This window comes from Pecten maximus, chromosome 15, assembly GCF_902652985.1.
Source record: "Pecten maximus chromosome 15, xPecMax1.1, whole genome shotgun sequence".
In the NCBI taxonomy this organism is placed as follows: Eukaryota; Metazoa; Mollusca; class Bivalvia; order Pectinida; family Pectinidae; genus Pecten; species Pecten maximus.
In genome coordinates, this window is record NC_047029.1 from 30257273 (window position 1) to 30284942 (window position 27670).

Here is a 27670-nt window from a genome sequence, read left to right on the forward strand (position 1 = left end):
AAACATAACATATATAGATATGTATACCATAAACATAACATATATAGTTATGTATACCATAAACATAACACATATAGATAAGTATACCATAGACATAACATATATAGATATGTATATAGATTTGTATATAGATATGTATACCATAAACATAACATATATAGATATGTATATAGATTTGTATATAGATATGTATACCATAAACATAACATATATAGATATATATACCATAAACATTACATATATAGTTATGTATACCATAGACATAACATATATAGATATATATACCATAAACATAACATATATAGTTATGTATACCATAAACATAACATATATAGTTATGTATACCATAAACATTACATATATAGATATATATACCATAGACATAACATATGTATATATGTATACCATAAACATAACATATATATATATATATAGATATTTATAAGATAGACATAACGAACATAGATATGTTCCTGGATAGTCACTTGTGTTTTTTATCCATAAACATTTATGTGCATAGGACAGGTGACTCTGCAAAACACAAACTGATAATTACAATAACTTGTTTTGTACTGGATAATACACTGTGACAATAAACGCCAAATTATGTAAATGTAATAATTAATAAATAGTTATTGTTATTGTTTTAATTAACAACGACATTGTTTTAAATCTTTTTACCATTAGCAAACAAAGGTGACGAATATGATCGGTTTTTTGCCAGAGGGTTTAGGCGGAGACTCCCGGACAGATGATTGTCAGGTTTTACATCTATTGCCCCCGGCAAGAATGTCTGTATGATATATTTGTGTATACAATGAAGTATCTGGGACTGAGTACGCTCTAGATATAAACCAACGGACTTGTGTAAGGAAAGGAACATACATATCCATTTGGTCTTAAAGTTGTGAAGAAACTGCCGTTATTATTGAAGGACATTCCATAATTAATATCACTTTTTCATTCTGAGAGTCGTCATACGGTAAGTAACCTTTATTTTATCATGATAATTATCATTTGGGAAACAGGTATACGGCATTGTTTGGGTTGATTGCTGTGTGGTGATATACAGTATGCCTCGTAGTAGAACCATATTATTTAATCGATGGAATATTTTGGTCATGTAGTTTTATAGTAACAAATTAATGAATTATTACATAGAAATCCCACCCGTGATTAGCACCTAAAATATGAGCTAAAAAGATGTAGCCAAATACTTCAAAATACAGCTGTTTCGTCTTTATAGGGGTCGTCAGTGGTAATAGGGAACTCAAGGAGATAAACTCTCGAATCTCCCGTGATAAATGTCAAGTTTTGTTCTAATGTTATCAATTTTCGTAATATGAATGACCTACATTGTATTCTAAAACGACAGTGAAATGATATGAGACATGCACTGCAATGGTATTTATGCTCCCTAGCCATGCAAGTCTTATGCTTGGCAAGCATTTGTGGTATTTAATGATAAAACTACTTATGACCATTTCATGTTTTTTCTTTAGCATATTAAATATAAAGAAAATATTTTGTATCTATTTGCTATAAGCTATAAGTAACATACTTTAATATCAATAAAGTAACACATACAGTATATGCCAATTATAAATCTAATCACATTACAGATGCATTGGCGTGCATAACCAAACAGACACTAACGTTGACTGATTCAATATGTTACTGTATCGATGATATTATATTTCAAACATCGATTACATTTGTATGTATACTATATATATAGCTACTCTCAAACTACAAATCAATTATTGAAATATGACTTTAATTTTCAAATGCCAACAATTTCTTATTAATATTTTTACATTGCATATGAATCGGAACATTCGATCTTTGAATAAGATACATTCTTAGTATTACGTAAAGTACAAACGATTTATCAGTACAATAAACGTCAAAATATGTTTTTACAGGGTGGACGTGAATAGCTTAATGAAATGTCGGAGAGCTAATGTAACGATGTACAAGTATATAAACTAACAACCTTTAAAAAAATATATCAATTTCATTTATTAAATGTGACATTATGAAATATATAAACAAGAGAGTTGGAATAAAAACAAAAACAACAGTTTGTAGTAGCAATATCAATGCATGGAAATAAATCACGCGACTTGAATATATTCGATTACGCATGTTAAATTCTTTCTAGGAAGTGTTACGTTATAAGTCCATGCATCTCCATTTGTGACTCGGGGAAAACACACAAGCGGTATATAATTCAGGTGAGGAGCAGTTTTGCAGATGTTGTTGGGAGACAGGATATTGAGGTTTCATTCACGGAACTGTCTCTAGATGTTGTTGACAAAGGACAGACCTGATATTGAGGTTTCATGTCCAGAGACATGTTTACGACCTTCATGACGTTTTGCCATCCACTTAACCCTTAGCTAGACCTTCCGAGACAACCCCTGACGCGATGTACATATCAATTATCTATATGTTTGTTACATATTTATATACATCTAAGGACATACAATGGTCATTCAACGTAAAACGTCTGCCCAGCCAGGAAGCGACCACGTGGTCAAGGCCGAGATTCTTAAGGATATTTATATCCTTCCTAAATCCCATTAATCATAATTATGCAACGTTTCTCCTTTTTGTAGAGAGTCTGATAAAGCGAGAGTGAAGGAAGGTTATATATAAATGATAAACGAACTTCTTGATATTCTTTAAATTTATATACACGTTCACTTTTATTTCCACCCTTGCTGATTAGATTTTCAATTTCTGGATTCTTGCGTCACTGTCGAGACATACTTACTGTACATGATACAGTTTTTTATGGATTGACTTGAATATATTTTAATGTTACTGACGCAAAAAACGGGGTGTACCGAGAAAGGTTTTCTGATGATAGACCATTCCGATTTTGTGTGTGTTATAACTCCTTAACATCTAAATATATTTAAGTTTATCATTTTAACTTGATTTACTATCAACAATCACTGTGTAAACTTTTATTTACTTTTGTTTTCTTAGAAATTCCTACGCCGTTGTAACAGCCAATCAAAAGCTGTTTTACGTTATAATCTGAAAAAAAAACAAGCCAAAGAAAAAACAAGATTGAAATATTTATTATTCGAATAGCAGTTTTCTGTTGCTAAATTCATATCAAAATTGTTATTTCCATTATGTGATTTTTGTACAATACTTTCATTAATATAGGAGTTGTGTTAATTATTCTCATGCAATTTTCCCCGACAGTCTCTCCTATGTGTTTTAGTCTGCCACAGTAATATTAACAATTTGATAAGATAATTGTTAATACAAATAGAAATAGATGAGAAATTGTCGGTACGGATAAAAGGTATCCATGGAGAAAGTAGTCCCAAATTGAAAACTGTCGGTACGGATAAAGGTATCCATACAGAATGTAGTCCGGAAGTGAAAACTGTCGGTACGGATAAAGGTATCCATACAGAATGTAGTCCGAAAGTGAAAACTGTCGGTACGGATAAAGGTATCCATACAGAATGTAGTCCGGAAGTGAAAACTGTCGGTACGGATAAAGGTATCCATACAGAATGTAGTCCGAAAGTGAAAACTGTCGGTACGGATAAAGGTATCCATACAGAATGTAGTCCGAAAGTGAAAACTGTCGGTACGGATAAAGGTATCCATACAGAATGTAGTCCGAAAGTGAAAACTGTCGGTACGGATAAAGGTATCCATTACGAATACAGTCCTAAAGTGAAATTGAAAACTACAGACACCCTAATACGATTGATGCATCACCGTATGATGACTCAATGATATATATAATAGATTGAAAAACCAACGAATTCCTACGACGATTAATGACCGTATGATATAATTACATGTATTTACATCAATCCAACTACATTTTTAAAGTTATATGAACAATTATATCAGATCACATCCTTGAGGAAATTGCTCGTACATGTACGTCTGGCATATTTCGAAAACGCAAACCGAATCAATCACCCATTAAATCAGACAAAGATCTTTTAGTATCTTAATTTATTAGCATTAAATAGCATAAATAATGGACGCAGGCTTGTAGCCTCTATATCCATATCAATATCAATACATAGTATAATATAAATATTTCCTATGTAATTAATGCATTATATTAGTTCCAGTACATTCATGAACAAAAACGGTTATTTTTCCAATGATCATCTAACATTATTTCAAATTTTATGACAGAATCAGCATTGACAACAATTTGTGGCAAGCTATTCCATAAATCAATAACTCGGTAACTGAAAAAATGTTTCCTTCCATCAAGACGACATCGCTTTTTGAATATTTTCTTATCGTGACCTCTGGTTCTATTTATCTTGTCCATTTGGAAAAAGTGTTTTTGTTATTCTACTATCGTATATGTTATTTACTATCTTCAAAACGTTAATCATATCTCCTCTGGTCCTACGGTGCTGTAGCGTTGGGAGATTTAACCGTTGTAGCCGTTCCGGGTACGAGATATTTTTAAATCCAGGGATCAGTTTTGTTGCCCTTCTCTGCACATTTTCAATGATTTCTATATCTTTCGCTTTTGATGGGTTCCAAACACTTGCAGCATACTCAAGGTGGGGTCTAACTAGAGCTTTAAAAGAATTTTGAACATGAGTTCGTCCAGATACACGAAATATCTTCTTATCAGTCCAACTATAGCGTTTTGAAGTTTAAATCCTCATCTATGGAGTAGACCTTTCAGATATAAAACCAAATTGTTTGGGGATTAGAAAGTTATTTTTATCCATATGTTCAACAATGCTATCTCTCACTAATTTTTCGAGTGTCTTAACTATTACGCTTGTCAGGCTTACAGGTCTGTAGTTACCCGGGTCAGATTTGGATCCTTTTTTGTAGATTGCGGTTATGTTTGCCTCTTTCCAAGCTTGGGGATAGTTTTCCTTCTGATAATGATTTGTTAAGAATATCTGCCAAAGGTGAACTTATATTGTTTCTGATCTCTTTTAGATTTTTTGGGTGCATTCTATCTGGTCCCTGTGACTTGTTTTCATTTAGGTTCCCGAGTAATTTTTCCACGACATTCTGATTACAAACAATTTCTTTAAAAGGGTAGCTTGGATTCCTGTTTTCAAACTCTGGTAGGGCCCCGGGGGGTTCCTTTGTAAAAACACTACTGAAAAAAAAAAATGGCTAGGACTTCGGCTTTTCCCCTGTCTGTTATTGCCATCTGCTGATCATCTCCATTAAGTCCCTTTAAATCTGAAATTTCCTATTTTAATTTTCCTTTTTGAGTTAACGTATTTCCAGAAACGTTTTGGATGTTGCTTTATATCTTCCGCTATACTCTTTTCCGCTTCTCTTCTAGATTTCCTAAGTTCCCACTTTACTTGGTTTCTGACTTTAGCATATTCTTTGTACTTGCTCTCACTTTTTGTTTCCATGTATCTTTGCCATGTCCTATGCTTTTTGTTTATTAATTTCAAAGTGTCTTTATTCAGGGGTGGATTAAGTTTTCCAGATACTGGGTGGCGTTTATACTTTCTCTTTGGTATATATTTGTTTGCACTTAATACTATAGTTAATATCTTAAGTTTCAATAACTTGCTCTAGCGATATAGATTCAATTTATTTTATTTCAGAATATTTCATTGCGCATTTATAGCACAAAGAGATTGGGCTACAGGTGTAGCCTATACCTGCTCTGTCCCAGAATAGTATTCGTATATCACCATATCAATGCATATCCATATAATCATATAATGATTAAATGAAATAGAAATATATGAGCCTATTGGATACAGAATAATCTCTCAGATTATAATTAGGTCTCTTAAGATAACAGACACGAGTATCAATCATCTGGTCAACAATATTATCGATGGATGGCAGATCGATAACTAATCTTACACCTTTTCTAAACCATTCTAGATTGTAGACTTACAGATAAAATGTCCATATAGTTTTTTTCTTTCATAATTTAGTCAAAGCGTCTAGTATCTCTGAAGTATCCCTGTTTCCTGTTCATTGATTCACTTCAAGCCCCATTGTTTCGTAGGTTACTATTAATAAACTTACGTTATCTCGACCGGTATGTACGGATTGGTAAATCCATCACGGTATACAGCCGAGGTCTACTCCCCGTTGTAGACGTCATTGTTAGTCTTCGACTACTCACTACGGCACTTGATAACCTCAAATAATCTAACTATGACGTATATCAATGTAAGATTGCGGTTTAGAAAGTTCGTTAGACATATACCATCTTAAAGTTCATTCAGATAATGCACCAGAATAAAGGTTTGAGCTAAAATCGATCACGCAAACCAATAGCGTAGACAATAGAATGATGAAACGGTTATATACTTCACACCTTCCGTGTTTGCTCAGACAGCCATGAAATAGATTGGTGACAAGTGAACAAAATAAAGTTGAAACAAATGAAGAAATTGAAAAGGCAGAAATGAATTTGTTTGTAAAAAAAATTGTCAGTAGTGTAATTTTTTCACTTCTTTTAAGCTAATATTTGAAATCAATTTTACAATAGTAAAATTTCTTCCATTTTTCAAATTGTTAATTTTCTTTTTCTAGATATCAAAATCACTGCATCTCCTAGCTACGGTGTTTGCATGCTCAATTTGATTCCGTATTGAAGGATTTGTTGCAATTGTCACGATTTCCATGATAGATGTAGAGTTCTGAAGGAAAGAAATTAATGACGCAAGGTTTCGAGAGATGTAGGTTGATGACGACACTGAGGAAGTTTAATGGTCAACATCATGATCTAATTTGGAAATATTCATTTTCTTATACAATGTACGATATGGCGCTTGTTTATATGTCTAATAGCTCCGTTGTCACTACCGCATCTCACCTTTGAGATAGTCAATTAACATGGACTTGACCTAGATTTGTATGGCGGGTGTCGTCGATTTTACCTAGATTTGTATGGCGGGTCTCGTCGATTTGACCTAGATTTGTATTGGTGGGTGTCGTCGATTTGACTTAGATTTGTATTTTCGGGTGTCGTCGATTTGACCTAGATTTGTATTGGCGGGTTTCGTCGACTTGACCTAGATTTGTATTGGTGGGTTTCGTCTACTTGACCTAGATTTGTATTGGTGGGTTTCGTCGATTTGACATAGATTTGTATTGGTGGGTGTCGTCGACTTGACCTAGATTTGCATTGGCGGGAGCCGTCGATTTGACCTAGATAGATTTGTATTGATGGGTTTCGTCGATTTGACATAGATTTGTATTGGCGAGTCTCGTCGATTTGACCTAGATTTGTATGGCGGGTGCCGTCGATTTGACCTAGATTTGTATGGCGGGTACCTTCGATGAAGTAAAAAATGCTTTCTCTTCTGGAGCACCTGGTCCAATTCTCCTTTTTAGTTTTTCAGGAATCTCCATGTTAATCTATATTTTTCCCTCGTTTAGCCAATTTTTTTTAGATTGAGTTATGGTTTCGTTGTTATGTCTGTATTCTTTGTTGTTGATTTTACATACACTAATATAATAGAGTGTTTTAAAGAAGTCTTTATTACCTATCTTAAAATCAGTATGCGTTATGTGATAAGCAACTTATTATGTTGTACGTATAGGAAATTAGCTAGTATCTTGTACGTACATGATGATTAGTTTTACGTACAAGATAAATATTTTTTTGCAGTGGCCTTAATACGCCTCCGTAGTTCAAGTAATCATATAGCTTAAACATAAGTTTACAAGGTGGACACAATTTGATGCATGCGTTAAATAATGAGATACATGTTATGTTTATAGATTGATCAAAGCTATATAGGATTGACAACATATGATCACTTAAATAATTGGCATGTAATGTTCAATACAAATTCCTATAAAAACGCAAGGTCTTGTTCCAAATACCTGCTAATTGATGCTTTTAATTGAAGTGTTGTGTTTAAAAAAAAACAAAAAACAAAAAAACAAAACAAAAAACAAAAAAAACAGCCCAGGGTGAAATATCTTATGCTTCTAAAGTGACATTTATTTCAATTGTTTCATATATCTTAAATTCTAAAATATGTTTTCCCTATAGATTTCAAAGTAATTAAATCAATGGCATTTCACTTAAAACACCTGTCATCATGCTTTTATACTAAAACATTTGTAACAGCTGTCTTAGTTACAACACGTAGATATGTCCATCGTTTTTTGGTTGACATTTCCCTATACGTCACTGAGAATGCGGACATCCTTCATTTCCTCAGTAACATAATATACATAATGTCCTTTACATTAAATTATGGTAACGATATATATTCACGAGGCAATAGTCAAATTTCAGACAAAAAAGTTTTGTCAAAATTTTATGATAAAAACAAGTTACCATGTAGAGATACGTACATATTTGTCTGAAATGTACAGATATTTCATATTCAATTACAGAGAATATATTTCACCGGTCAAATATTCGAGATGTCTTTGAATTTCACGCTATATTCAATGACAGCAAAGATAGTGAATTTAAATCCCGCAAAATCCCCCGAAAAAAATACCAATTACAACCAGTAATAAACGAATTAACAGGTAAACAGGAACCTGTGGTATTGCGACACATGCTTTAAGACTACTGTTTGATGTAGATAAATGGATGTTAAATATACGGGAATGTTATTCAGACGGTATTTCAATGATAATCAAACGACTTACCGTCTTTTAAATTTTACGTACAAGTAAGTACATTGATGTTAGAAGTTGTATTTTTATACTGCATTTTTTACTTTCAAATTGGTGTTATTCCATATCTTATTTTCATTGATTATTTTTGCAGGTGCTTATATCATTTTATCATTTATTTATTTGTTTTGCATTTCTTATATTTCAATATTGTTGCATATTTATTGTTTACAAATAAGGAGTCAATGTTGATACATGGATTTAAATCAAAATTGCATATTCCAATAATATTGATGGTCCAACCTTTATTGCGGATGATCTTTTCATTATTATTTGTGATGGTCCAATTATTTGTGATGGTCCAATTATTTGTGATGATCCAGTCATTATCGTTGATGCTTTTATCATTGTTTGAATACATTTTAGCTCATAGTTATTTTTACTGTTTTGTGTCGTAGATGAAGTTTAACAAAGAAATCCAGTTGCTGTTGTTGTCTGTGTGCTGTTGGTGCATTTTGTCCCAGGAGACCCTATCGGCAGGGGGAGGTAAGCCATGGCTGAGTGTACACTACTTGTATGCCCTATACATCATTAACTAGACGAAACTGTTTGCTTAAAATAACTATTTAATCAAATGACAAAACATGAACTAAATGCTATCAAAGATAAATCATCATGAGATTTGATTTTTTTATAATACGTTTTTTTGATGTTTTCTGTCAATTACTTCAAAATACATTAATTAAAATATTCATTATACACGTTCTGTGAATCAGATTTGCCTAATCCTCCTACGATTATCATATTTCATCGTAACATCTGCATACCAACACATATTTTGTGTTATACAATTCATAATGTAAATGCCAATCACACATCAGATTTTTTCTACTTCCTGTTGTCTATATCGTTTACATGAGCATGCGCACTTAAAGGTACACCATTTTGCTTCACAATTTCATGTATAATGTTATTCTTTGTTGACAGTGTTAACAGTCGTTGACCCACCCCCTGGAGATGTTGCCAGAGAGAATCAGGGGTTAGAGAGTAGGTATTACAATGATCCACTATACTAGTTACACTTATGTTATGAACCAGGGGTTAGAGAGTATGTATTACTATGATCCACTATACTAGTTACACTTATGTTATGAACCAGGGGTTAGAGAGTATGTATTACAATGATCCACTATACTAGTTACACTTATGTTATGAACCAGGGGTTAGAGAGTATGTATTACTATGATCCACGATACTAGTTACACTTATGTTATGAACCAGGGGTTAGAGAGTATGTATTACTATGATCCACGATACGAGTTACACTTATGTTATGCACCATGATATATCTTGATGGTTGGTGTTTTATTGGCTTGGCCTTTCTTCCTTTTTGTAGGAGCGAAAGAGTTGACAACAGTTTCTCAAGATTATCGCAGAAAGTTTGTTGTAGTGATGAGCATTGAATTGAGTTTACAAAATGCTAGGTTGTGTAAAAAAAGAAAGAAAAAAATCAATACAGTAGTAATGTTCAATGTGCCAATAAATTCAGCTACAATAGCTTACCTTTTACAATATAACAATACCTGATAAATATTTCAATATTGAATTATTCGCACGTTCCCAAGTTATGTCCTTGTTTACATTTTCTGTGTGTTTGAAATTATGTCTACTCAATGTGTAGCATAAAGATTACCATATGTCATGGAGCACTCATTAGCACAGATTACCATGTGTCATAGATCACTCACTACCACAGATTACCATGTGTCATATATCACTCACTACCACAGATTACCATGTGTCATAGATCACTCACTACCACATATTACCATGTGTCATATATCACTCACTACCACAGATTACCGTGTGTCATAGATCACTCACTACCACAGATTACCGTGTGTCATAGAACACTCACTACCACAGATTACCATGTGTCATAGATCACTCACTATCACAGATTACCATGTGTCATAGATCACTCACTACCACAGATTACCATGTGTCATATATCACTCACTATCACAGATTACCATGTGTCATAGAACACTCACTAGCACAGATTACCATGTGTCATAGATCACTCACTACCACAGATTACCATGTGTCATAGAACACTCACTAGCACAGATTACCATGTGTCATAGATCACTCACTACCACATATTACCATGTGTCATATATCACTCACTACCACAGATTACCGTGTGTCATAGAACACTCACTAGAACAGATAACTGTTTCATAGAACACGCACTATCACAGATTACCATGTGTCATAGAGCATTCACTAGCTCAATAATAGTGTGAACGTATAATCTATTCTTCACATATTTTAAATCCATTTTAAATTAAAATTTCATAAACAACTTATATCCCTTCAAGATCAGCACCACACATACACTTACATCCGTCGAAAAAGATAGAATTTCACGAATATGTGCATGTCACAAGAACGAATACAAATTTGATATCGAAGATTGGGCATAATCTGTATTGATATTGTTTTCTCCTCTTGTACCGGACACTTTTCTAGAACTTCCAGTGTTTATAATCTCTTGTTGTCTTCGGCTATAATTTTCTCTGATTAATTCCACCAAAGTCGGTTTTGGACACATCCTCAATATTTGGTATATCTTCGGCCATCCCCATGTTTAAGTGATAACTGTGATATAATTTCCACTTGTTGAGCTCACCACCACTGTCTGACATGTTCATAGTTCTACTACCTAAATCATGGTGAGGTGAAAACATACCAAGTCATTTGTTGATAGGGGCATGTGTATGACTTTGCTTGACATTTTCATGCAACGCATGGACAGAAATTTATGCATCTAGTGTCAAAGATATGTGACTGTAGATTAGTTCAATAATGGACAAGGAGTGTCGAAATGTACATACATTAGAGTGCCATGTTTTAAGTAAGAGGAACACCCAAACAGTAGATTAATCAAGATAGTTGGCTATTCTTGGCCCTACAGATGCGATTGTGGTAAACAATTAAACGAATCTTGTCTCTACAGATCTAAAGGCCTTATGTAGCCGATGCAATGCCGTTGTCTGCACACTGGGAATACCAAATGACTGTGGAGCGTATGTCGTCTGCGAATCAGGACGACATCCAACACAGCTAAGATGTCCGTTCGGAACTTTCTTCAATCAGAAGGAAAACAGATGTGATTTTCCATCCATCATCAAATGCGCAAAAGGTGAGTTCGTGACTAATTTATGATTTGTTTGCTTGTCTGTTTAGGTATTCATTGTTTGCTAGTTTATCCATTCGGATGTTATCTGTAAGTGCTGCTGGTCAGACCATGATAGAGAAAGCAAAAAAAAAAAAAAAAACCCATATTCCCGTATCATGGCATTTTGTCGTCTTAATTAGAGCAACCAATTAGTGAAGGAGTATGTGCAGGAAACGAGAAATAAGTTCACAATTCACGAATCACTATTCTATGAATAGTACTTGTGAATGTACTTTGTCACCGTCATAGCGTAAGAACACATAACAGCAACGTCACATATCAATGTTTGATTAATTAGTATGTAAAAATCGTTTCAAGTGCTTACCTTTTTTCATAATTCTTATCTTCAGATCCCTGCTCCGATCCACGGTACCCAAACCTAGTGTCGTACCAAGACTTCAGAAGCAAAGAGCCAAATTGTCGCTACTACTGGAAGTGTAGTGGGAGGTATTCAGCTGCCGAGTGTTGTCCAGAAGGGACCTCCTACAATGGCAAGGAAGGCGCATGCGTGAAGGACAAGGCATGTAACGCTTCATGTCCACGATACCAAGAAACACATGATATAGGTATTGTATGAAATCATTTATTGTTTAGTAAAATTGTGTAACTACGCCAATTAGCATTAAGGCATGTTTTATTCTTAAATTGGAAAAGCATGTATAAGGATGCAGAACGAAACATACAAGATTGTATGAACAAAATTGCCGCGCTTCCTTTTTCAGCGACAATTATAAACAGTGTCCTGCCATTCAGACCAAGCCATTCAGCGCATAATTTCCAAAGATTACCAAAAAGCAATACTTATGAAACAGATAAGAGCGTGAAGATATTTGTACGTGAACAACGAAAAGCGCTTATATTCTTACGAAAATGACAAACATCGTCAAAATTATTTAAAGTAGACAATTAATTGGAATAGAATAATGTACAACACTTTGCTCCAGTTTCTAATGGAGATGAATAAGTTCATCACGTTTATTTGTACGAAGAAACGTTAATCGGATGGTCATACTTACCGACCAAGTGTTGATGTAGTCTTTTGACCGAAGAAAACATCGAGATAGGGACGTTGGGCACTGAACATTGAAATCAAAAATACACAGAACCGAGGAAAAAATTATTAAATAATGTATTTTTTGGAAAACATAATGATTTGTGTTCTGTTCAATAATGATTGCAACTTTAACTTATATGCGGACCTCAAAAAGAAGTATACCCTCAAAATAATCCTGTAGTTTCTTACGAGCAAAACTGACTTGGAAATACGTCTTGTAAGAAAGAATACTAGTATATATGGGTGGTACCTTTGTCGTCGGTCTGTATGTGACATTTTAGAAATTATGTTTGTAGATACCGACACCAAAGTAACCGTGTGTAACGGCAAAGCCAAGACGATCAAGTGTCCCCTTCGAATGGAGGTCCGGATCAATGACGTGTTTTATGGGCGTGCCGATATCAAAACATGCGGTCCAACTCCACCAATCAAAAAGCCGTGTTCCACTCGCTCGGCGTTTAAAGTTATACGGAGCCTGTGTGCTGGAAAACAATCCTGCTCTGTCGCCGCCGACCCCTCTCTCTACACCGACTCTTGTCCAGGGATAAATAAATACTTACGAGTTGACTACACATGTAAACCAGGTAAGTCTTGACGATGATCCGTTTGGATTTAGGTAATATTTATCAATATAGATATTTTTAGTAATGCATAGTGGATTGTACTGACTCACAGATCCAATTTCTTATTTATTTTTCCTAATATCATTAAAATCTGTTATAAGAAGAAAACACATTGTATTTGGTGTTTTATCATGGCTTGTCCAATTTATTCAGTCACTTTGTGTATTGTACGACGATATTTTTATAACATTGGTTGAAGATGACAATAAGCTATATCAAGTGGATAATTGTTTGACCTAACATGAAATGTTTATGAGGACAAAAACTAAGGATATGGATACAACGCGTGGAACGGAGGTTACATCACATTTGGCGTGGTATTTACCTATCTACCTTGGAACTGTCATTATAAAATAGTTACAGCAAGGGCAATAACTCATGTAATACGTTATAAGGTCACACACAACTAATTCAGCCAATCAGCTGGTGTTTCATCTGAAACAAATCCCTGAAAACATGTGTTTCTTAGGGTTTTAGCTGTTTTCTAAGTAAATAATACTTGAAATGGGTAATATCTATATACGAGAATAAATAGTCTTGAGATTTCGAAAATTAAAAAGATACACTCCTAGTATAAATACAAAGACATAGGCGGGAATTCCCAAGGTGGGGGTTCCACTGTCCACTGTAAATAGCAGGGTTACTGTCTTCCAAGTACTGGTGTGCTATTATATGCCATTAAACTTATCCAATAGCATCATTTTTCTGATAGGGAAATCTTCAAACTTTAATTTGATATAAATTTGACAACATTTAAACTTCAAATGAGCGATTGAGGGGATGGAGTCATCGGTAATAACATATAATGAAATAATTAGTTGTGTGACACCTTAAAAAAGTTACTATTTACAAAGTATACACACCAAATAGAAATCACAATGGAATAAGATAAGCTCTGATTTTAAGATTTTGTTATAGATATATTTATATACAGAGAATGTATATATAGAATGGTCACATTTCAACTATATTGTTACATTTTTGTTCATGTTGATAGGTTGTAATCTAAAGAGCAAGGATGGAAAGACATTCTACAATGAAGCGAATGTCGCAGAGACACAAAAATGTGGCCATGGCACGCGATTTGATGCCGAACTTTGCACGTGTGTTAGAGCCGGAAGTGTTACACCATGTAAGTCGTACAGATAAGTACGCTTGAATTTAAATAAAATTCTTAATATTGTTCTATTCATCAGGATCATCATCTCTTCGACATTGTGCATATATTGTATTATAACGTTAATTTCACTGATATATTTTAATAAAATGTAATATGTAGATGTAATATGCAATTATTATCAAATCAGGATCAGTTTGTTAAGAGAAGCGGCGTATTTAAAAACGTAGCCATTACTGGTATATTATAGTTGTAATACCAAATCGCATGACAGATTTGTTAAGACATAAACCAGTAAAGAAATACATATATATTTATGTATAATTTATATATATGTTATCAAACTGTTTCATGCAACGTTGTTAATACAACATACATGTATATATATATTTCTACTCTGTGTTGTTCCACTCTCAAGCCATTGTATAAATGTGCCGACTACAATACGCTGTGTTGTTCAACTCTCAGACCATCAGTTAACCATTACAGCTGTTGATTAACAATCTGTTTAAACCACACGTGGTATAAACTCTGTACACATTTTGATTGGCTAACACGGTGTACTTTGACCCTGAAGCTGCAGTTGTTATTGACGTCATCAATAATCTAATGACGTCACATCACCGGGTCCCGGACGTCACCGGTACACTTTATTTGCATACGCAAAATTATACTTGGCCACGTTTCCCCTTGAATCGAACCGATATTATTGTGGTAGAAACAGGTCACATGACTCGATATTGTTGGATATGGAATTTATTTCACACTCGTAAGTTATTATTTAAAAGTTGCAAAAAACACTCGCTAAAGCTCGTGTCTTTCTTAACTTTAAAAAAATAACTTACTCGTGTGAAATAAATTTCATATTCAACAACCACTCGTTGTGTAACCTCTTTATATATGCTACCATGACATATGAATATTGTACATGTATGTATATCAATACGATCATAAATCGCTGATTATAAGCATACATATTTTTGGCAAATTTACATTCTCACCCTTTTTGCATTGGAAGAATAAAGCTTAAAATCATTTTCGTTAGTACGTCGGTATTCTCTGTCGTTTTATGATCGAGCTGTTGCAGCTAATGCTAGACATCATTCATAGAATTATTCATCAATCCGTTAAAATTTAAGAACACCAAATAAGAACGTTTACAGTTTTCGATACTACGTAAATTTAATGCCTGTTTATCTATTTTGTTTGACAGCTTCTTTATATTTTTACAGTATGTCAACTTGAAGTTCACATCACCTTTAATGATATTGAAAGCAAACTAGTGAAGAATGAAGCTGAAGCTCCAGTTTGGATATATACGAAATATATCGAAAAGATCAAAGGTTATGGTCAGTTCCGTGGGAACAGCTCCGTCTCTATTCCATTTTACAGCGGAAATGACAATCTTTCACGGAAGTTTGGGATCCAGATTAGAATTTATGTAATGGGACAGGGACCTTCTAAACAGATTTTGCTTACAAATTGTGGTAGTGATACTTCAAGATATCCTGATGCCTCATCACTCGAAATTTACATCAATACGACGACTTCCGGTTCCAGTATCCACATGCGAATAGTCAATGACGATAATACTGTCACATCTTTGGCACTTCCTATAAAAGTAAGTTGGTTGGATTTTTATGGTTTTATCGTCTAAAACTGGCTACTGAAGCTGTCGGTGAATCATATGTTCATAAGGTTTTTAGAATGAGGTAAAATCCTGATTTGTTGATGGTCAAATTAATTTTTTCTTTCATTTAACTTCAAGAATGTTAATTCATACTTCCACAAAAAAACGGCAGGACTAAGATTGGAGAGCCTCGACAAAATCAAGTGGGGATTTTAAAAGCGAAATTACACAGGATCTCTTGGTCAAGACAGGATTGTAAATGTCAAAATATGAGGCGCAACCGAAAGTGATTTCACTTCAAATTTCAATTTGAACAAGACTAATTGGTAGTTTTCTTGGGACACCAATTTTGGTCAACCTATGACTGACTTTTTCTGAAAAGTCATGAGTATACCACGCCTAGTATAATACATAGCCTAAACACAATAAAACGCTTCTCAATTCTTTTTGGTATCAGGGGTCATTCGTGTTACTCCGACACATCTATCACAAACAAATCAATCACTTTTTTCGTCTGATTTACAAAGGAAATGTCATGGACCTTTTGTAAACTGAAAAAAAAATGCTCTTTGACAATTCTCTGATGCACCACTCCTTAATGTATATATTATCCTCCTCAGTAAACTTATCAAGCACAAACAGTCTTTTTTATGTAGAGACAAAGACTATATTTCCGTACGCTTATGCTAATTCAATGTCTGCTCTTGACTTAATAATGGATATATCATACTATATGTTACTGTTAAGACAATACTTGATCTATGGTGCCAAGAGCATCTTGTTGAAAAAGTATGCATTATTATATCATGACATTAGGCCGAAACTCTGTCGTTTGTTATCAACTATTATTAGGAGGTGGTAAGGGGATAGTCATATATTATCACAAGTTGTCCACAGAGATGGAATTAAAGTCGTATTTTATCAAATATTGTTGAGAGTTATTAGGGGATAGTCATCTATTATCACAAGATGTGGCTATACGTTTGTGCTATAGTCGTACAAGCTAACAAACATTGTAAAATCGGGATAGTGTCGTGCATTATGACAAGGTGTCGACCGATTGTAGAGTCGTTTGCTATCAAAGCCAAGGAGGCGATGTAGGGGCCAGTGCCGTATACTTACTGTCGGAAACTGTTGCTCTACTTGTGTTTGGAAACAGTTGTATTTTGAAATGATAACACACAGGTAGGGTGATTAGTTTTGTGTTAATATAATAGACAACAGCACGTTCTACATAATAGTAATAATGATAATATAAAACATAGATATGAGAAAAATAGTTTGGTATGGATTGTGTAGCATTACGATATTAGTTTGTATCTTGTAAGTGTTCAATAACATTAGAATATAAGATGTCACCTTAAACCACAGTTTGTGAATATCAACATTAACAAAAAAATGTTTTCTCAAAATTGGACAAAATTTGATATATGTAAATTGTTTAAATAGCATCAAGCATTTAACCAACATAACCTCCCTATCTCTTGTGACAATTTCAGATTAAAGAATGGACTAACGTGCTTTTCCGATTTGACGGATCACATCTACATGGGACGTTACAGCATATCAACAAGGCCACAGGAAAAGTTCAGGAGGACAAGGGCAAGGTCGCATTCTCGGGTACATACTTATTATAGACCCAAAGAATACTGTTAACGAAGCAATAGTATTATAATCAAAAATGTTCTTATCGGTTGGTTTATCGAGTTTTAACAAACTTAGGTAAACCAAGCTAAACCTTAACGCTTTTGATAACTATAAAAAGGAAAACTGCACTGTCCAGGCTTAATTTAACATTCGAGACAAATAAACATTCAAAATGAATTAATCATCTCAAACGAGGTATGTTTATACAATTGAATTTGGGCTGAGTGTCCTAACCTTACACTTGGTATATTTAACGTAGAATACTTTTAATTTTGTTTACATCTTTAGGTCATCTAAGCCTTATGGTCTAGGACATATAGTCATCGGGTTTCGTATTGCACCGTGATCATGCATAAGGACCTGTATTGAGGACAATCATTTTTCATGTAAATTGCGCTTGTTCAACCCCTCATGATCGATGAACGGGGCCCAAAAGGGAAACTTAGCTAACATTTCGTACCAAACACCACTTTTCCTTAACGTCCGAGTCAGTTACAGCCTAATTTGGTAAGAAATATGATAGGTAGATGGCAATAATTTAAAGATTAGACAAATACACAATGTATCAATAACAACATTTGAATTACTGTACAGCAGAAAAATAGCAAATATTGCAAAACATTAAATCATAATATTATACTAGCCAGTCCTCGATCATCACTCCCACTTTCGATGTCAATTATAAATGGTCAGCACTACTAAATGTGTGCTTATTCAGTCTTTAAAGATCTGGACCAGGAGCAATGTCTCTGATATTCCAATCTAAAGATCATATTTATTTTAACAATCGTGAAAGCACAAAAGATTTATAATAACTTTGTTTTTCCTTTAAAAAAAAAGAAAGAAAAAAACACAACTTAAAACAAAATCAACAACAAACAAACAAAAGCAAAAACAAAAACAAAAAGATCCCTCTACTTGGATTTGATACATTATATGTATGCCATTTATGATTCTTAGTTTATGGATATGTTACCAACACTACTGGAAACAATTCTACACACTCAAAATTAATATCTACCATAAATGCCTTTATATCAATATACGGGAAAACCATAATCCAAAACAGAACGGAACTCGGGAATAAATAATACAAAACAGATAGGATATGTCATCTAAGTTTAAGATTTTGGGGAGAAATTAAGCTTAAATTTGAAAGATTTTATTTTATTTTCAGGGAACATGATGACCAGCGTTGGCCCATTGAAAATAGGATCTTGTACAGATTTTGTTGACGGACTCTACGCCTTTATTGACGAGGTATTTTATTATTTTAAGTCTAATTCCTGCTACCTCTTATATACAGTCAAACGTCGTTATCTCAAATTTTTACAACTTAAAATCCCCACCTTACCGGAATAAAGACGGAAAAAATTCAAAATGAAATATTATGAAATTATTATCTCGATTACTTTGATTCACTTAATTTTTTAAGGCCCAACTAAATTCGAGATAACGAACTTTGACAGTGTATGTGAATCCACAATCATACCTTTATCCTGTGATCCAGGATGATACAATATTGAGGGGGGGGGGGGGGGGGTATGCCATACAATAAAATAACATAAGGGCAAACTTTCATTAAATTGGATTACAAAACATCAAACTAAAAACAATAAAGCAATGTGATATGAATAATAGTACATACATGAAAGATGAATACGAGTTTTTCATGCAAAATATGTGAATAACACATTCAAATGTTAATTAAGTAAAAAAAGGAAAACGTGTAACGAAAATGAAAGAAATCTATCAGCAGTTAACGATGTTTGCTATAAAAAATATGACTTTGAAATGTAGAAGCATTGCTAATTAGATTTAATATATTTACGACATATACCTCATTTATATTAAGAGTACATCTCTATGATTATAAGTTATATTGTGAGTGAAAGTTTGAATACATTCTTCCGTATGTTTACACCGTTTCAAATAACCTTCTCATATCTTTATGTATGAAATCATCATATATCCTCAAAACTAATAAATGAATTACAGATTAACGAACCTACCCTACAACTTATACACACTTTTTGTGAGTCCAATTTCGAAATCCATGCATCTTTTATCAATGTGCAAACTTTGAAGGACTAAACTTTATTTGGATTATACTGTATCTGTGACTAACTTCTTGTATCAGTAACATAATTCGTACATGAATGTATTAACCTTCTAAGATAAAGAAATAAAGCATTCAGCTTTATACGTACGTGATGAGTATCTTTCAGAAAATAGTGTGATGCGAAAGGTATAAATAAAAGCAGAAATACATTTCAATCATTATGATAAAGCTATTTTAAGTTATAACCATGGTGCTCCTGGAATGCGGTCTTGGATGTTTGGTGTTACTCATTTTTAACGGATTTCAACTATGATGATTAGCATGAATTGAGAAAAACAATTTCACCAGATATTTATTACATTTGATTTGAAGCAATCATTCTTGTTGTAAATAACACAAACGACTTTGTTTGTAGGTTTGTTTCTTCTATTTAATCATGATCAGTACAGATTTTCTATGAAATACTGTAAATGTTCATATTTTAGCGGTAATATCATTTAAGAGATTTTCGTGCGGCGCGCTTTGCGCAAGATTACATATGATTAAGCTTATTACACATCGTATACACCATTCACATGTCGAATGATATTGGTGCGTAATTCATTGTTGCGCTCATGTGTTTATATTTGATAATCCGCTAAGATAAGTATGTTTACAGTAACCCAATGCAAGCATCATATTGATCAATCAACTCGAAATAATCTGTATTCATAAACTTTTGTTATATATGACAGCAAAAACTTACTATGAAAATTGAAAAATGAACTGTAATTGTATGTTCGTATTTACATTCAATAGATATCCTGAAATGTTCAATTACTTTTATATATTTGCTTTCTTTTTCAGATTCAAATTTCTTTCTGCAAGACAGCCTTACCGATGAGTGGCGCCGCCACTCCCTAGAATTTATGATTACTTACATGGATTATTACCATTTATGATCATTTTCCGTTTCATCTCTGTGTACCTCTAAAATCATCCATATGGTGTCAAATATCGACAATAAACTTAATAACAAAAACAAAATATTGTATAAAATGTAGGTCAGCTATGCAAATTCCTTTTTTGTAGTTAAAGAAACAATATTTCACGCAATATTCCTCATGTACATCATAGTAAGGAAAATTAATTAAAGGACATTACTAGTATTCATGTGATATGCATTACAAAATGATGTTGCTAGTAAAAGTATATATTATGAGATGATATTACTGCTTATACCTTTGATTCACATTACGATAGGATAATACTAGTTCTATTATTGATTCACATTTCGTTATTAAAATGTGTGTTCTACTAGTGATTCACATCCTACATCTGATTCACATTTCGTGATTAAAAAGTTTGTTCTACTAGTGATTAACGTTACGATAAAATAATGCTAGCTCTACTAGTGACTCACATTACGATAGGATAATATAAGTCCCGTAGTGATATACTATTGCTTCACATGAGAATGAGTTAATGCTATTTCTACTACTGATTCATATAACCATATGCTAATTTCTACTGTTGGTTCACATTATTGTGTGATAATTCTAATTGAACTATTGATTCTCATTTACATTATAATACTGCGTAATACAACACGTGGAAATCTCTTGATAATGAAACTCATATGAATTTTAAGGGGGAAACTTTTTTATGCGTTATGCGTGTCATTATTTCTTTACTACTTACAATGAACCTCTAATTATATAACCGAGGAATGATGCTGACATTTGATACTATTTCATGCCGAGAACGATGCCGGATATCAAGATCTGCAAACAATACTTATTTTTCATAATATTACTTGTCATTGTTTTTGATTCGTAATAAATGTATTTGATATTTCTTATGTATTTGCCATGAGTTTGTGTCATGTTTAAATCACGTTGACAACGTTGATGCAGTGTAAACATTAAGTTTGATTAATTGATATTCTCGTGTTAAGCTACCATTCGTTCAGATAGGTTACTGTACGACGCAACCTATCTGACATATGAACTATAGTTGAAATATTTGTCATAAATGTGTCATTTTCGCTATCAAAAATTGTTATTGTTAAAGTTTTATGATAAGTAACATTAAATGTTCGAAATATCACACGGTATCAATATTTGGGATGATTTTTTAAAAAATCATTGTGTATTAATTAATCTCTATATTGTAAGTTGTTAGGAAAAATAAAATGAGACAAAACAAGTCTTAATCGAAAATATACTTTCAAAATGCATGTTTGAGCAGTATATATGGTAATAATGGAGGGAATTTAACACCAAGGGCCCAGTTGTTCAAAAGGTGATTAGCTTCATCACTTGAGTAGAGAAAATCTTATTTCGCATATACTTCAAAACCTGAGTGTGCGTATTCCTTAAAATAGGCAGTTAAGAGGACATTATCAGGATTTTTAAATTGTTGGTAAAATATGATTAGCCTAATAATCCTTTGAACAACTGGGCGCAGGTATCCTATGACGTTGATACAATACAATGTAATCTGAAGGCCATGTTAATGGCTTTAGTTACTGATTGGATAAGCACGGTAAGTCTAAAAATATAAAGCAACCGCTATAAGGAGAAAAAATGTTGGCACATCGTGTTTATTCAATAACATTGGAAATTTGTCTCTATCATAAAAGTTATGAGTTCAATATCCTGTCAAAAGACATGCTCGTTTTACTACTTCTTTTTAATATATTTTAATGTATATAATATACTTGTAGATGGACCTCCCATATCATTATGTATTTGTAGTGTTCATACAGGTGCGGTCTGTCACAAAATCTATCTAAAGGACAATTTTAGATAACAGATATCACCAATACCTGGAATTATTATTCACTAGAAATTAGCTGACGACATTATGACGCAGACAACCAACACGTGAACTTAACTAGTTATCTTGTAAAAACTGATAATATCTGCATCACCTACTTGTTTTAGATAACAGATATCACCAATACCTGGAATTATTATTCACTAGAAATTAGCTGACGACATTATGACGTAGAAAACCAACACGTGAACTTAACTAGTTATCTTTTATAAACTGATAATATCTGCATCACCTACCTGTAGTGTCTGCGTTACCACGTTGAGTCGATTGTAAGTCAAGCCAAGACCCGTTATCATGGTTTTCCTGATAGGAGTCGATACATAATAACACAGGAGTTGCTGTCTATGAAGGCCGTGGGCCAGTTTGCACATGCATCCATTGTCATGACACTAGCTCTCATTTTATGAATTTCAATGTTTCGGATTTGACCGGGATTCAAGTTGGAGACACTTATCCTCCCAGAAAACCTGGTAATTTTCTCGGTTCCCTATCCAAATATGTTTTTATTTTGTTCATATTTTGGCCTCGTTTGATCGAATTTTAAAAATAATTACGGTTTCGTTACTATGTCAGTATTCGCTCTACGTAGATATATAATAGTCCATAAAATTATTTATTTTGGACACTTATAAAAGGAAATCAAAAGTGATACTGTTAACACATTTTGCCACAATCAATAACAAAACCAGTACACGAAATTGTAGAAAATGTCATACTCCCATGCATCAACCTGGCTTCAAAAAACGCAAAATATCGGTTTTGAATGCTGCAAATAAAAGGTATTACTCTAAAGATTATGAGCATGATTGCAGTTGAGAATATTATATGTAACGATAGCACTCCTGAGTAACTCTTCTTCAACACATATTATCTACCTAACTATTTCCATAATACACCGTGGATACGTGTTGGAATCGTCTATATTAAGATATATCAAAATACTTCAAGAAATTTGCGCAATCACTGCAATTATTTTGGTTTGACAAACACGTCTAAGTACGAAACGGACAATGTATGGCTGATTTTGATGAGAATTAATTGATAATGGCCATTATATATTAAGACATCGGATCTAATATAGCTGCTTTTCGATCGTTTGGATGAATTGTGGCACAGTTTAGAATCTTATCACGGAGTTCGAGACTCGTGTTCTATAAACATCATCTGTAATTCAAAATTGACTAAAATAACAACACCACGGGTTTAATGGACTAAAGCTTATATATATACAGAGCTGTCATCCCTATAGATTTGAATTATTTGGGACCCAATATCACTGTGTGCGAACTCAACTGTACGGCTACCGGATGTTGCGATAGCCGAAGCGAGGCGGAAAGGTAAACGGAGAGAGCGAGATAAGTTTCAAAGCTGAAATTAGGTAGTTATATTATGTATTTTACATACCCCAGCGTTACGATGTCTCCTGAATAAACTCTTGATATTATGTAGATTTGTAAATTTAAAATACACATGGGAAATGATACTTTTATATCAAAACTCGGCGTGAAATCAGCTGTCGATATGACTGTCGTATCAAATTAGCACATTTTACAGATAAACACGGATAATAAATAACTTTCTGGCTGTTTGAGTAGAAACATATACGTCTCCTAAAATGAAAATGACATTCAGCATGATTCTGTCTTGACTACGTTTTGCAAAATATCGAAATAAAGTTAGCATCGACTGTACGGGTTGTAACACAAACAAATCTAGGATTGTGTACGGCTTATAGCGATGTGATTGAACGGTGTGTTGTGATTTATGTAAGCACCAATATGTTTGCCTGGTAGTGTACGTACAGCGTACAAAATTCAATACAACCGCGTGTCAAGAAAATGTCTGGTAGTTTCTTTGGAGGTAAACTTTCCTGACCGTACAATCTCTAGAACAAGGCAAAAATGTCCCGAAACAGTTCATGGTCGAATTTTGCTAGGAATGTCGTTGTGCTTTCCGTGTTGTAGCATAGAAATAGTAAACGAACAGAATTTGAACGACGTAATACCATGGTGATGAATAAACAACTGGTGTTTTGGATAGTTGATCTGGAAAGGGACATTTCATTTCAATAGCATACGTTTTTCCCCGTGTGGTCTTTTAATTTCATCTGTCTGTGTGGCACTGCCATCTGGACTCACAACAGCAAAGGGAGCATCTTTATAATGAATTATATCACATCCTTCATCTACATAGGACAACGACGGGAAGAAGACGGGTAAAACCTTTGATACCAGTGTTGCAATGGCATTGATTTCATTTGACGTTCCATTACTCCATCCTTTACATTGTCTCATCCCCGGGGGCCGGTTTTTCTTTTGAGTTGAAACATTTTCATAACGTTCTTTCATCTTTTTTAAACCATAGAATCCAAGTGCTGTTTGGTCAGTACTTCCTGTCACTTTGGCGTTCTTTTGCGTCTCTTACCAGGCATCTGTTCATTGCTTAATGAAGGACGAGTTTATGAGATCTCCGCTTCTTATTCCATTAGGTCCTGTCAAGCAAATGTAGGTCTCTTGGGATGGCAAATTGCAATTTTGCCCACGTTGATACACGTGTTTCATGTCGTTGCATTCAGCGACTATACTCCCAAGTAAGTCAAACGCATTCATAGTCCTACTGATGGTCATATTCAATCTGTAAACATGGGTTTTGATGGCACTGATGGCATATGTATACTTTTCTTTCAACAGTGGTGTTGCGCATGCCGTTTGTAACTTTGTCAACGTGACAATCTTCCTTTGCCTAACAGTCCGCAGTTTGCAAACTTGGTTTGGTTTGGTTTGGTTTATTTAGTTTAACGTCCTATCAACAGCTAAGGTCATCCAAGGACGGCCTCCCGTGCGTGCGACATACATGCGTGTGGTGAGTGCGTATGTGTGTTTTTGGAGGCTGCGGTATGTTCGTGTTAAGTCTCCTTGTGATAGGCCGGAACTTTTGCCGATTTATAGTGCTACCTCACTGAAGCATACTGCCGAAGACACCCAGCAGCACACCCCACCCGGTCACATTATACTGACAACGGGCGAAACCAGTCGCCCCACTCCTAATATGCTGAGCGCTAAGCAGGAGCAGCAACTACCATTTTTAAAGACTTTGGTATGTCTCGGCTAAGGGGACAGAACCTAGAGCCTTCCTCACAGCGGCGAACGCTCAACTAAAGGCCAAAAGTGAGGCATTGTCAAGGGAGACATTAGGAAGAATAAAGTTGTTCAGAAAGAAGAGAAAAGATAAGATCCCAAATTTAGTCGCCTCTTACGATCATGCAATGGGGGCAGCAGGTACAATTCGTACGCCCTACCTGCAGGGCAGAAGTTTGCAAACACGCTTGCTGAACATTTGCAATATGTCCTTACCAATCTTGCGAACTTGCTCCTTCTGTGCTGAAAACTGTTCGGAAAGGTATGTCACACCCCTTGCATCAAGTGATTCCAATAAATTTGTAAATGTTTCAGTTAGCATAGTTCATCTTTCCGTTGTGAAAATGTAGGTTCTGTTTCATAGCCCCATATATTTACATCACCTTCTTTCTGATCCATTGCACCTGTGTTGATTTGTTTACCGTCGATACAGAATTTGAATGTATTGTAATGCTCCACGTTGTTCAGTTTTGCCATTTCTATCATCTCGTGCAATATTCCTGGCTTTACATTTCTTAGCTTTTGTGACAGCTCAATATCCTCTAAACATCAATGATGTGGAACAGCAAAATTTATTTTCGCATCCTGTGAACTGGTTTCTTCCAACCTCCCATAAGTCTCAGGAATTTCTCTTTGAACAGTTTCAATCCTGTTCTCCAAATATGTTTCACCACGATGGAATAGCATGACTATTGTCATGGGAGCCATTATCACTTTCCTGTAATGTGATAGTACAGGTGTCACTATTTACTTTTATCTTTAACCCCTGTCTTCCTTCTACATCTGGTACACGTTTGGAATTTTTGGTCTGAACTATAGTTCCTTTTAATGAGTGTTTTGCAGTTTTGAAATTAAGCATTTCATGTCCATGTAAAGTTTGACTGTGCCTAATTACGTCTTCAAACAGCAATATTTGAAATCACAATAATAGCAACGGTATTCCATCGTGATCTGAAACGGTAGACAAGAAATCTTATTAGAAACATTTTTTAATATCGAATAAATTACATAAAACTCGTGGACATTGAGACTGTGGCTCAGACTACTTATAATGCATCGATAACCATCACAATTACCCGTACGATTTATTTTTCATAAATCGCTACAACCCTTACAGTAGTTTCATAACAACCCGTACATATTCCCGCATTCAACTCCGTGTATTTTTTCTCGTAAAATGTAAGTTTGCATAATATTACATCGTGTAGGAATGGTGATATAGAATAATCGGAGTACAAACTTTCGTTTCAGAACTAAGATAGAAGAAATAACACATAACGAGAGGATATAAATGAAAATAATAACATCTTTCGGATGAAATTTTCGACGAGGAGCAAGTGACTTTTAATCCTTGCGATAGTTTGGTTATAGTTAACAGACATGTTGATAGTCCCAGGGCATGATTGATATCTTAACATGTACCACAACTTATTCTTTGTATCATTTCACTCTTTATCGGTACATAATTGTTATTTTCTTCTCACCTCTGCAATAAGCAGTTATTTTCAACCGCTTCAGCAATCGCAACATCCGGTAACCGTACAGTTGAGTTCGCACACAGTGAATATAGACTGTCTTGATGAAAGATTGGTATGCTAAGTTTTTATACAAATTTTCATAATTCATTTTGAAAGGTATATTTGGATATTTTGCACAACACCTTATGGGATCTTAATCTCATCAACTTGAAAGCGTTTGTAAGCAGTGCGCAGGGGCCGCGGTGGCCGAGTGGTTAAGG

The 27670-nt window shown here is 34.2% G+C and overlaps 1 protein-coding gene across 1 annotated transcript; it reads left to right on the forward strand.

Annotated features, from left to right (window-relative positions):
- Window positions 1-829: 829 nt before the first annotated feature.
- LOC117343935 lies at window positions 830-21819 on the forward strand. Its single transcript, XM_033906504.1, has 11 exons — window positions 830-982; window positions 9057-9144; window positions 9586-9645; window positions 11621-11806; window positions 12193-12408; window positions 13193-13480; window positions 14517-14651; window positions 15869-16257; window positions 17766-17886; window positions 19091-19173; window positions 20822-21819. The coding sequence occupies exons 2-11, from the start codon at window positions 9057-9059 to the stop codon at window positions 20876-20878; spliced, it is 1623 nt and encodes a 540-aa protein (XP_033762395.1). The 5' UTR covers window positions 830-982; the 3' UTR covers window positions 20879-21819.
- Window positions 21820-27670: the final 5851 nt, after the last annotated feature.